General features: G+C 59.2%; 2 protein-coding genes across 4 annotated transcripts in view; one reads left to right on the top strand and one right to left on the bottom strand.

Moving 5' to 3' along the window:
• The window catches only part of FAM181A (family with sequence similarity 181 member A), an 8,228-nt gene extending 1,345 nt beyond the window's left edge, over window positions 1-6,883 (top strand). For all 3 annotated transcript variants that reach the window (XM_077780901.1, XM_077780900.1, XM_077780899.1), the window contains exon 2: window positions 5,458-6,883. In XM_077780901.1, coding sequence (XP_077637027.1) covers window positions 5,545-6,423 — 879 coding nt within the window. In that variant the 5' untranslated portion in view covers window positions 5,458-5,544 and the 3' untranslated portion in view covers window positions 6,424-6,883. The remainder of the gene's footprint in view (window positions 1-5,457) is intronic.
• A 4,981-nt stretch (window positions 6,884-11,864) lies between these two features.
• Window positions 11,865-12,395, bottom strand: part of ASB2 (ankyrin repeat and SOCS box containing 2) — a 43,368-nt gene continuing 42,837 nt past the window's right edge. Inside the window, exon 10 of the mRNA XM_077780885.1 lies at window positions 11,865-12,288. Coding sequence (XP_077637011.1) covers window positions 12,152-12,288 — 137 coding nt within the window. The 3' untranslated portion in view covers window positions 11,865-12,151. The remainder of the gene's footprint in view (window positions 12,289-12,395) is intronic.

Below are 12,395 nucleotides of genomic sequence, written 5' to 3'. Positions count from 1 at the left end.
GTTGGCTTGCTCATTGGTTGATAGTTGTCAGCAGGGAGCAGTACCACGCGATGGTCACCAACCAAGAGACTGGACCCAGCTGCCTGCTGGCATCCCAATCCCTGCTCTGCCATTTACTGACCAGAAGGCAACCTTGGGCACGTTTCCATGCTGGTCTGTGCCTCAGTTTCAGATTTGTGCCTCAGTTGAGCAAATGGCTTACTATGCATCCTATACCTTGGTCCGGTGGCGAGTGCTGGCTCCAGCTGAGCTCTGAGCCCTGCGCCACTGTGACCAGGGGTCAGGGTGCAGAACCGCCTGACCTGGGGCGAATCATCTCCCCTGTCCTGGCCTCTCTTCTTCATGTGGAGCTGAACTTTCTACAGAGGCATGGAAACGTAAAGTTTCCTTTAAAATTTCCTTTTGGCAATTTAAAATATTACGTGCTAAAAACCGTACTGACAAACGCACTCAAACGGGTTGTAACTCACCAGCTCACACACTGGGCTGGCGACGGGTTAGCCTGGGAGGTTAACTGGTTAACCGCTCAGGGGACTAGATAATAAAGCTTCTCGGTGGGGGAGGGGGAAGGAAATTGTTTTCATTTGATGACTATCCCGACATAGCAAGGTGGACTTTCAAAAAATTACCATTTTGGCCACGTATCTATGTCATGATGTTTAGAGTTCCTGCAACGAGACCCATATATGGCTGATACTAGACCATAACCCACAACCCCCGGTTTTGAAGTTCTGGGTCATCAAAACAGCCTCCCGGTCTGAATCTGCCGTTGGAAAAATAAGCGGAAAGTACTGGATTTGCGTGTGTACAAGAAACCTGCGCTCCTAGCACGTCCCTGTCACTATCTCAGCTACCGGACTCCTGCAAGGGTCTGTTTAACGGGCTTCTCTGTGCAAACGCAGTTTGAAAGGCCACTGCCCGCGGGGCGCCCCCTCTGGCTGGGTGGGCTCATGTCATCGTCACCTGCCCCCTCTCACTTCTGGTTACAATCTGCGCCTGTGTTGGCTAAATCCTTGAAGTGGGTTCTGTCAGATGTCGTGCAGAGACTCTGGATGGGTGGCTGCTGGTAGTGGAAACCAGGGACAGTTAGGTGTTTGTCCCCGTGATGGGTGGACAGAAGACAGCTGTTTAGTTGTCAGAACAGAGTTGATCTCCTCTCCAGCAAGCTGCACTGGGGACAGGGGAGCAAGCCACGGAAGCCCCCCTCCACCATGCCCTGGGGTCCCTGCACACGGTAGGTGCTGAATGGAGTTACTCGAACCTGGGAGTCCCTGACCCTGAGCCGTGCAAATAACCTTGAGGAGGGATTAGCACAGCTGGAAAGTCAGGGACCTGCAGCCGTGTCGGATGATGGGGAAGGAACTCTCAAGTTCAAGTCGGCACCGCTCACGTGCCTTCAACAGATCCTTCGGTGCCCCCGGCTGGTGCAGGGCGATGCAGTTATGAAATGGTGCTTCCTGTTCTCAAGGTACCCACAGTCCAGAAGGGGCCCAGAGAATTCATTGTCAAGTACAACCATAGCCATCACCAGGCTCCTTCATCAAGTCCTGCTCGTGCGAAGGCCGTTCTCTGTGTCTACGAAAATAAATATGGAGACGAAGGAGCGGTTGTACCCTGCCCTCATGGAGCTCATTCAAGTGGAAATGGGTGGGGGGGTGGGGCAAAAAACAAACAAACAAACAAATAGAGGAAGTGGTTGTTTCCAGTCCACAGGATAACTTCTATTCAGCGGGATGGGAAAATATTTGATTCATGAAACATTCAGATTACCAAAGGTTTTCTGGGTTAAGCCAAGGAGGTTAAACTTCGTTTTGAATCTATAGACATAGGGATGGGAGAGGGTGTCATTGTTAATCCTGGGAGTCGGTGGAAGACTTCTTGGAGGAGGCGATGTCTGAGCTGGGCCTTGAAGCTTGCCGAGAGGAAAGCTGACTAAGCAGTTCTGAGCTGGGCAGCTTGCCTTTGGCAGGGGCACCGAATGTACGCGTGGACAACACTCCCTGCCTGTATGGACGCAGGGCCAGATGAGCGAGCTCCTGTGGAAGGAAGTCTTTCTAGAAATAAGACATGCTCATTATTACTGACACCTTCCACCCGTCCATGTGACCTGCCGGGAAACCCCGCAGGAGACGTCCCCGAGGCCACAGGCCCCCAGAGGCCCGGCCGGAGGCCTGGGTGTGGCTGGGTCTCGATAGGACCCCGGATCTGGATCTCAGGACACCATCCTTCAAGCCACGGCTGCCACCTCTCCCCTCAACCGACGTCCCAGAGCTGCGGCTTCTATACTCCTGAGGCAGACGTCAAGAGTCCCATTCCGACAGAAACACAGAAGAGACGAACCCAGTCCTGACCTTCAAAATCTGGCTTTCGACGCTTTCAAACCCAGCAGCGCATAATCGGAGCCTGGTGCTGGGTGGGAGCTCGGGGACTCAGCGCACGGTGGGGCCGACATGGGCTTCGCAAGGAGACCCGCCTGGCTTCAAGTTCAGGTTTGCCGGTTATTGGCTGTGAGGCCTTGGGAAAGCAGCTCAGTCTCACATCCCTCGTGTGTAAACGGCAGCAGCGGCCGCCTCGGTGAGCTGTCGCGGGTCAGGCGGGCCTTCACGTGTGATCATTGATTGCAGTTCTTGGCACGTATGAGGTGCCCACCAAGTATCAGTTTCTTCCCGCCTCCTCTCCCTCCCTCTCTTCTCCCTCTTTTCTTCCCCTTCCTTCCTTTTCTCCCTTCCTCTCTTCCTCCCCCTTCCTTGCTTCCTTCCGGTTCCTTCGCCCTCTTCCTTCCTCCCTCCCTCCTTTTCTTCCTTCATCCCTCCCTCCATCCCTTCTTTCCTCCCTTCCTTCCTCTCTCTTCAGTAAGTGGGAAGAACACACTAGAAGAAGAGCCCATATTAAGAGCACTAAGGAATGAGTTTTTAAGATATAGACTCAGACCCCACAAAGTTCGCTGACCCTGGGGCTTTGCTATTGGCGGAGCAGTGAGGGGATGACGTCACCGGCAAGCCAAGCCAGGTGGGCTACCGCTCGAGCAGACCCAGCGTGCAGGAGGCTACGGTGGCAATGGGGTGGGCTGGTCTGAGGCCAGCGTCCCAGCAGAGGAGGATGCAGAAGGGGGCTGAGCGGGCCAGCGCTGGGTTATGGAGGGATTCGAACACTAGCCCAGCTGTGTGTCCTGGCCCCCAAGCAGGGGGCAGCTGGGAGTCCCACCTGGTGACCTCGGGGCAGCCTTGTGTAACGGGTGGTTTGGAGCAAAAAGGATGTTTCCTGCCTGCACCGGTCAGGCAGCGCTGAGACGACCCTCAAATCTCAGCGCTTAAAGCAACAGTGATTTAGCCGTCACGCCGCTGCCGAGAGGGGCCGCTGTCCAGGGCAGGGGATGGCGGGCGGTAGGGATGCTCCCGTCCAGAGACACCTCCGTGTCCGCCCCTGCTCCCCAGCATCCTCAGCAGGGGGCGAGGCATGGAGAATCCTGCACCGGATCCTCTCTACCTAAATTAAGGTACAGCTTGTGGGCGCAGGGCCCTCTCCTCCAAACCCTTCATTTGGCCTGTAGGGACCCTCAGGCCAGAGAGGCAGGTGGCTGGAAGCCAGGCCACTGTGTGCAGCAGCAGTCTATTGGCCAGCAGGAGGGGGTGGGGCCGTCCTCCTGGGTGAGTCCCCTGGGGGGCGAGCGAGGGGACCTCAGAGATGCTGGTACAGAGGTGTGGCTGGGGTGTAGACCGCCAGCCCAGCCCTTCAGCTGCCCGGAGGACAGGAGGAGAAGCTGGAAGGGGGGGGGGCGAGGAGAGGAAGAGGAAGGGGAGGAGGGGAAAGNGCCCCGCAGCCTCCCCCTGCGGCCTCCCTCGGCCCCAGCCTCTCCTTCCCTCGGGCCGGTCAGTGGGCGGGGCCAGCGGCCGGCCCTGGGCCCTGGGCTCCCCTGCTCGCTCGCAGCGGCCCGCTTGCGGCCCCGCCGGCGTCGGCACGGTGACAGTAGCCAAGTGTGCAAACTTGTGCCATTGTCCCCAGGCCAGGGGGAGCCATGGAGACTGGCTAATATGACACAGGAAAATGTTTGCTGATGGCAATTCTATGGGCTTTGTCCACCTCTTTCTCCATCATGACGACTCGATTTAAGTCCCTAACTGTTTGACTACAAATGCGAGGGGACCGTGCAACGCCAGCCTTTTGTCCGGCCGCGCTGAATGGGCAATTCAGGCTTTGTGCAGCTCAATTGAGGAAGCAAACATAAAGACAAGATTCCAGAGAGCTCCGGCTCCCTTCCCATGGATATCCCAGCACCTCGTTAGGGAGTCCTTCCCCGGCTACCTTTCCCGACATCAGTGTGCCGCCTGCCCTCCCAGGCTGGCCGGTGCCCGGTGCCTCGGGGAGGGGCCTGGGAAGAGGGAGACAGAGACAGACAGAGACAGCGGGAGAGGGGACCAGAGAGGGAGAGAGAGAAAATGGGGGAGAGAGGGAGAGACACTCAACGCTCAAGGACAGAGGGGAAGGCAGCCCGCCCCGGCTTACCCCGTCTGATTGTCTGTCTGCACTGGAGCATGGCAGCTGTGGGCCGGGAGTGTCTGGGGGAGGTGTGCGGGCCCATCTCTTCTGGGCCCAGCCCCAGGTCAACCCTGGACTTTTTAAACACACGCACACACACACGCACGCACACACACACACACACACACACACACACACTGCCCCCTCAAGAAACCAGGGAACCGAGGTCAAGGGGAGGAGGGGCTGAAGGGTAGAAATTTACCGGGAAATGATTGCATTTGCGAGCTGTCTTTTTTGTGATGGTCCCCATGGTGACAATTTGTGACGGCAAAGAATGTGGGAACGGGGCGCTGCCGCCTGATTGGGATGCTTTGTATCTGGAGAGGCGCTCCTGATTGGCCTGAGGGGCCCCCCAGCTCCGGGGACTCGTCCNGGGCCTCGGGTGGTGGCCCAGGAGGCATGAAATTGCTGCAGATGCTTCTACGGGGGAGCCCTGCTGCCCACAGTCTGAGATCAGCCCGCCAGGCAGGCCCAGGCTCGAGTGCCAGACGGNTAGCAGGCCTGGGGGCGGGGGAGGGCACCACCGCAGGGGAGAGAAGGGGCTTGGCCTTGCTTTAAAGTAGAGCAGTTGCCTCAGCCCAGAAAATAAAAACCTTGCTGGCAAGTCGTGCACGTTGGCAGCGTGGTGTGTGGGAGACACGGTGGGCTGGGCACGTGGAGCCTTGCGCTCCAGCCCCAGCAATGCCACTTGTAGCTGGGCCGCCTTGGGCAAGTCGCCCAACCTCTCTGAGCCTCCGCCGCAGCAGAGGGCCATGGACTTGAGAAGACCGGATGTGTCCGCCTCTTCCCTCACAGATGCCGACAGCCCCGGGTCTGGGACTGTGTTGCGGGCTGAGGGGTACTGGGGCCCGGACCACTGAGGGGTGGGAGGCTGGGTGCGGGTGCTCGGAGAGACTCCCGACGGCCTGTGTGTCCCCCCAGGTCAGCTCCGTGCCCTCCTCTGGAGCTGCCAGACACCAGCAGAGCCCACCCTCTTCATGGAAAGCCCCATGCCGTGGTCTCCTGGTGATGGCATCCGACAGTGACGTGAAGATGCTGCTGAACTTTGTGAACCTGGCCTCCAGTGACATCAAGGCGGCCCTGGACAAGTCCGCGCCCTGCCGCCGCTCAGTGGACCACCGCAAGTACCTGCAGAAGCAGCTCAAACGCTTCTCCCAGAAGTACTCCCGGCTTCCTCGGGGCCTCCCCGGCAGAGGGGCCGAGCCTCACCTGAAGCGGGGACCCGAGGACCGGCCAGGGAGGCTGCCCCTCGAGTCTGGCCATGATTCCAGTCCCGGCGGGGGTGGGGGCTGCAAGGAGAAGGCTCTGGGGAACCCGTACAGGGAGGAATGTCTCTCTAAGGAGCAGACCTTACAGGGGCCGAATCCAGAAGCTGCCAGGCCTGGCCAGGTGCCCATGAGGAAAAGACAGCTGCCCGCTTCCTTCTGGGAAGAGCCTCGGCCCACCCACAGCTACCCCCTGGGCCTGGAGGGGGGGCTGGGCCCCCGGGAGGGACCTCCCTATGAGGGTAAGAAACACTGCAAAGGTTTGGAGCCCTTGGATCCCGAGACGGCCCCAGTGCCTGCGTCCCCAAGGGCACCGGCCGAAAAGGAGCCACTCAAGATGTCTGGTGTCTCCCTGGTGGGCCGTGTCAATGCCTGGAGCTGCTGCCCTTTCCAGTACCATGGACAGCCGGTCTACCCAGGCCCTCCGGGGGCCTTGACCCAGAGCCCGGTCCCCGGGCTGAGCCTATGGAGGAAAAGCCCGGCTTCCCCCGGGGAGCTGGCCCACTTCTGCAAGGATGTGGATGGCCCGGGCCAGAAAGTGTACAGACCCGTGGTTCTGAAGCCCATCCCCACCAAGCCGGCTGTGCCCCCACCCATCTTCAATGTCTTTGGCTACCTCTAGCCGGGCTGGGAGGCCCTCGCCTCCCACCCCTGGCCAGTAGGGGTGTGGGGGGCCCCCGGGAGCTCTCGGTGTGAGGAGTGAGCTGGGCAGTGGTGTGGCCTCTTGGGAACCTTCCCTTTGTGTGCGTGGGTGAGAGGGGAGGACAGGATCGGGCCAGGGCCTTCTCCCAGAGGTGCCAAGTCAGCCCTTGGGGCCTTGGGAGCTCCGCCGGCCCCTCTCCAGCCAGGCCGGAGCCGGAGCGAGCATCCACTGTCCTGTGCCCGTCTCGGGTGGTGGGGCTCTGCCTTGGCCTCCAGCCCCTCCAGAAGCCAGAGCTACACATCTGTTCACCTGCCACCCACTATGTGAGCCAATCTCAGTTCTGTTCCTTATTTGGGTTGTTGGTTTCTTTTTTTTTTTTTTTTTTCGGTTTTGTAAATATTAAGAAAGTTAAAAGAATAAAGACATTTCTTTTGCAGTTTCCACACCTCAGATGTCACGAAGTTGAATGGTCCCCAGGTTAAGAAATGCTGGCTGGGCCCAGGCAGAGGGCAGTTTATGAAGGCCGCTGGCCGTGGGGGAGGCCAGGGGTGGCCCAAAGACCTCTACGGTATCTCAACCAGGAGGGTTGGGGAGGAGTCACTGGGAAAGGATGCTCTGCTTGCCCAGGTCCAAGAAGAGACGGTGGGGGAGGCCGGGATCTCCAGGTGGTCCGAAGTGTTCTAGAGGATGAGGACACCAGTCCCGGAGGAGGTGGGGCTGGATGGCTGGCTATGCAATGGGATGTGGTGCCGGACCCTTCCTCCCCGGGGCCTCCTGGCCCCACCTGCAGCGTTGAGGGGTGGGATGAGCATGGTCCCCCTCTGCTATGCTTTCCGTTCTGATTATGGCCTCAGAGCAGAGGCTGAGCCAACGCAATCGTGCCCGACCCTGGCCAGAGGGAAAATCGGGACACACTGGAGCTTGGCCCCTTGTGGACAAGCCAAAAACAAACAAACAAACAAACAAAAAAACTCTAGCTAAGTCAGATTCCTGTGTAACCTGCGAATGGCCCTCTTCCTGGGCCTGGCTCAGTGCCTGGCACATACCAGGTGCCTGCCTGTGACAATGCACAGATCAGGATGCTGGCAGCAGGCAGCAGCTCTGGGTTCTGCTCTGATGGTGCCCAAGTGGCAAAGCCGCTGGAGAGGCGTGCACCCCCATGGTGGCCCAGGGTTCGCTCAGTGCATGCAGTGGCTCCATGGCTGAGAGCGCACAGACCCCATCAAAGCACAGCCCTCACCACTGGGACAGGTGCAGGGCCAGCCCTGGCTGGGGACTACAGTCCCCTAACCAGCAGCGGGATGTGGAAAGTTCATCTCCCTCTGTGCCTCAGTTTCCCCCCTCTGTAAAGTCCGGGACTAGGTCGGCGATAGCAAACAGGTATACCTGCCATTTCTGCACCCAAGACAAGTGTCCTCAAGTAGTCACAGACTCTCCCCTGGGGGCCAGATATGACCCTGAATCTTTTCTAACACAAGGCTCCAGGATTAGCGATTGTGAAGGGCCCTGCCTACTCTGTTTCACTCTAGGTTCCCCTGGACCAGAGCATCCATATGGGAGGGCAGCTTGCTCACTGGAAAAGCCAGTGGCTTTCGGGTAGTTTCTGGTCTGATGGTCTTAGAGGACTTGAGAGCCACAGAAGCCATGTGACATGGGCAGACTTGTTCTGAGCCATCATGTAGAACACAGGGAAAGGCCTCAGGACACTCAACGCAGGCCGCTCTGGTCTGATCCCCCTCTGCCTCCTGTCCCCCTGCAGATTATGAAGGCCCTTCCAGATCTATTCCAATGAGGCTCAGCCCCTCCACACTGCACAGCAGGGTGTTAAAGGCTCTAATCCAGGCTTTACCACCTACTGGCTCCGTGACCTTCGGCAAGTTACTTAACCTCTCTGGGCCAAAATGTCCTTATCAGACATCTGGGTCATCCAGCTGTTCCCCCCCCATCCCCTCCCCCAGGGAAGACCAGAGCCCTGGGAGGCATGCTTTTTCAGAATGCTGCCAGAGCCCCTCTCTGGCTCCCTGCCCCAGGGGACACCCTAGCGATGCATGAATGCAAGCATAGGGAGCCTTAGTCTGGAAGCAGAAACTCACGGCTGGACAGAAACGCACGTACCATGACTCCCCCAGCAGAAGCAAGTCGGGGAAAAACACATCTTGGAAAGCTGTGGTCAAAAAAATAAAAATAGGGGCGCCCAGGTGGCTAAGTGGGTTCAACGTCCTACTTCAGGTCAGGTCATGATCTCACAGCTTGTGGGTTCAGGCCCCGCGTCGGGCTCTGCTGCCAGCTCAGAGCCTGGAGCCTGCTTCAGAGTATGTGTCTCCCTCTCTCTCTGCCCCTCCCCAGCTCACGCTCTGTCTCTCTCTCAAAAAATAAAAACATTTAAAAAAATAAAATTAAGAAATAAATAAAAATAGCCACAGCAGAGGATTCCCTGACCAAAAAGTGAGTCGTCTTGTTCAAAGTGAAACCCAGGAGCTCCCCTCCTGGCCTCTCATCTTCCGCACTAATGTCACACGTGCTGTGCCCATGAAATGGAACGGAACCACTTTCAAGAGTTTTAGGTTTGGTGACGCTGTTGCGACATCTCCGAGGCCCAAGGATGGGGGGCGGGGAGGAGGGCTGTGCAGAGGGGCTATGGCTTCAAAGTCCTCCCTGGGGCAGTGGGGTCCTGGAAAAGGAAAAACCAAGCACTGGCCTGAGCACCAGCCAATCAGAACGGACCCTCGGGCNGACCCAAGAAGGCCAAGGCTGGGAAAGACACCTGGGGAGGAGGGGCCCTGACCAGCGCCTGTGACCAACGAGTATGGAAGAGCATTCCAGCATTCGTGTCCTAAGAACCCAGCGCGGCTGTGGTGCATCCCAGTCCCGGGTAACCACCCCCCCAACCAGTCCTCTAGTCAGTGGAGCTGAGCCCTCCTTCCCCACAACCTTACCTCCTCCAGGGGGCACCGCCCTCAGACCAGAGTCCCCACCAGGGACCCCAGTGCGTGTGGCCACGGCCTGTGAGGAAGACTCTCCAGGATGTAGGGTAACCTGAAAATGCTCTAGTGTACAGAGCTGGCCTGATGCCAGGGCCCACCCCAAAATGCACCCAAACACCTTTCTGCTGCCGCTCATTCTCGACTCCCACCAGAGACGAAGGGCTCTCCCTCTGGCTGCCAGGTGGGCATAGGCAATTTTCAGTCAAGGTATCCCCCTCCCTCTCTGGCCCCCGGGTGGGACATCTCCAGTCTCTGAGGACGCACTCGTTACGTGTGCCCGGGCAAGTGCCTCCCTGGTTTCCCGTGAGGACCGGGAAGGCATGGGCAAGACACGCGGAGGCCCCTCCGGCCGTGGCTGGAAAGTGCTGCTTGGCAGACTTTCCGTGTTCCGGAAGACACTGGGACTTCCCGGCCCTGTGGAAAGCCAGGATGCAGGGTTGGCAAGGCCACCGGGACCACGACGATGGGGAACCAGAGGCCCCAGAGGGGCAGCCGGGGGGCAGAGCCGGCCCTGATCCCTGCTCTCCCCCAGCGGCCCAGGGGTTCACTTTGCAAAGGCCAGAAACTACATTTNACCCAAGAAGGCCAAGGCTGGGAAAGACACCTGGGGAGGAGGGGCCCTGACCAGCGCCTGTGACCAACGAGTATGGAAGAGCATTCCAGCATTCGTGTCCTAAGAACCCAGCGCGGCTGTGGTGCATCCCAGTCCCGGGTAACCACCCCCCCAACCAGTCCTCTAGTCAGTGGAGCCCGTGCTGATGCTGAGGCTGAGCCCTCCTTCCCCACAACCTTACCTCCTCCAGGGGGCACCGCCCTCAGACCAGAGTCCCCACCAGGGACCCCAGTGCGTGTGGCCACCGCCTGTGAGGAAGACTCTCCAGGATGTAGGGTAACCTGAAAATGCTCTAGTGTACAGAGCTGGCCTGATGCCAGGGCCCACCCCAAAATGCACCCAAACACCTTTCTGCTGCCGCTCATTCTCGACTCCCACCAGAGACGAAGGGCTCTCCCTCTGGCTGCCAGGTGGGCATAGGCAATTTTCAGTCAAGGTATCCCCCTCCCTCTCTGGCCCCCGGGTGGGACATCTCCAGTCTCTGAGGACGCACTCGTTACGTGTGCCCGGGCAAGTGCCTCCCTGGTTTCCCGTGAGGACCGGGAAGGCATGGGCAAGACACGCGGAGGCCCCTCCGGCCGTGGCTGGAAAGTGCTGCTTGGCAGACTTTCCGTGTTCCGGAAGACACTGGGACTTCCCGGCCCTGTGGAAAGCCAGGATGCAGGGTTGGCAAGGCCACCGGGACCACGACGATGGGGAACCAGAGGCCCCAGAGGGGCAGCCGGGGGGCAGAGCCGGCCCTGATCCCTGCTCTCCCCCAGCGGCCCAGGGGTTCACTTTGCAAAGGCCAGAAACTACATTTGACCGCACTTGGGACTCTTCCAGATCCAGGGTGGTGGTGGTGCAAGCTCTAGGCAAGGTCGCCCACTCTGGTTGTCACCGCAAACTAGCCTGGACTCCCATGGCTTTAATCACGCTTTTGAACAGAAGCCACGGCCACAGGCCATGCTGGTCTTCGCGCAGGAGCTCAGCCCAAGAAGGTGCTATGACCATGCTCTTCTGGAAATGGGCTGGCGGCTCCTGAAAATGCCTGGCTCGCCCCCACGGAGCCACACCAGGACCCAGGGGGACAACAGAGGGGACAGGGCTTCGTGGTTCGGGCTTGGTGCCCTTGCAAGGGGCTGACGGTCGGTGGCCATCGCCCCAGCACCTTCACTCACGGTGGCCCATATTTAATTTCTCTTCCTTCCTAGTATCTCAGTTTTTATGGCAAAACAGGGGTGAGCAGGACGCGAAGACAGGCTGCCAGGAAACGTGTGTGTGCGAGGCAATCCCAGGTGTCAGGAGACTTGTAGACACGGAGCCCTGCTTGCGAAGGGGCTCCCGTTTCCATGGTGATTGAAGCAGGACAGAAAAACCAACCCCAGGCCGCTCCGCTCACAGAACAGGAAGCCACCACTCTCCTTGAGGTGCCAGCTCTCCTGTGGCTTTTGGAAGCCCAAAGGTGACACGTTCCAGGGTCTGCACGCCCTGTCCCAGCACCTGCCCCACCCCTACTCTGGGCCAAGAGCAGCGCTGAAGACCCAGGCCCTGCGGGAAGGCGGGGTCAGGTGAAAGGGACTTTGCTGGGTAAGATGTCATCTGTGCAACATTTATTGTACTTGAAGTGGGTCTCCCACCCACCCCCGCCAGACCACACCTCTGGGGAGAAAGCTCACAAGTCAAGTGGAGAGTTGTGCAGAGCAAAGAGGGAGGGGACCGGGATGGCCCTGCGGCAAGCTTGTCTTGGAAAGGCAGACTCTTANAGGGGGGCCCCAGAGCTGCCCTGCCGGCTCCCACCTTCCCCGCCCCCCGACCCCGCTTCTGCCCTGCCCCCTCGCCCAGCGCCAGGAATGGGGCTCTGCCATTCCCATCGGCAGAGAAGGTCTGGGGCTCTACTCATCCATTTGAAAACAAGCACGGGGTTTTCCTCCTACTTGACGCACTGTGTTTCTCCGGTCCGGGCAAAGCTCTGGCCCAGAGACCTGGTGAGGTGACAGCAGCTGCCCCAGCTGACAGGGAGGCCAGCCCACAGCCCCGTTCTGTCACCAGGCCCCCTGGGATTTGGGGACCCTGCCGTCCCGAGGCTTAGTGAAACAGTCCGCAGAGCCTCTCCTCCACGCGCTCTTGGTCACTGCATGTTCTCATATTTCAGGTACCGAATCAGCCTGCCTGGGAGCGGCAACGCGTCCAGCAGTTTGATGCGCTGCTTCCCGACCGCCTTCCTCACTTGCAGCCGGCACAGGTGAGCCAGAGGTCTCGGAAGTTCTGGGGCAAAGGGGAGAGAGAGACGCGCCAATGGTTGTCTGCAAGCAGCAAGGAGTTTGCATCTGTGAGCGCTGGCAGGTGGGAGACACCCAGGCGCTACGATGGAT

Source organism: Crocuta crocuta, unplaced genomic scaffold (genome assembly GCF_008692635.1).
Source record: "Crocuta crocuta isolate KB4526 unplaced genomic scaffold, BGI_CrCroc_1.0 scaffold299, whole genome shotgun sequence".
NCBI lineage: Eukaryota > Metazoa > Chordata > Mammalia > Carnivora > Hyaenidae > Crocuta > Crocuta crocuta.
Note: the sequence above shows the minus strand (reverse complement) of the source record. Positions and strands in the feature narration are given on the sequence as shown.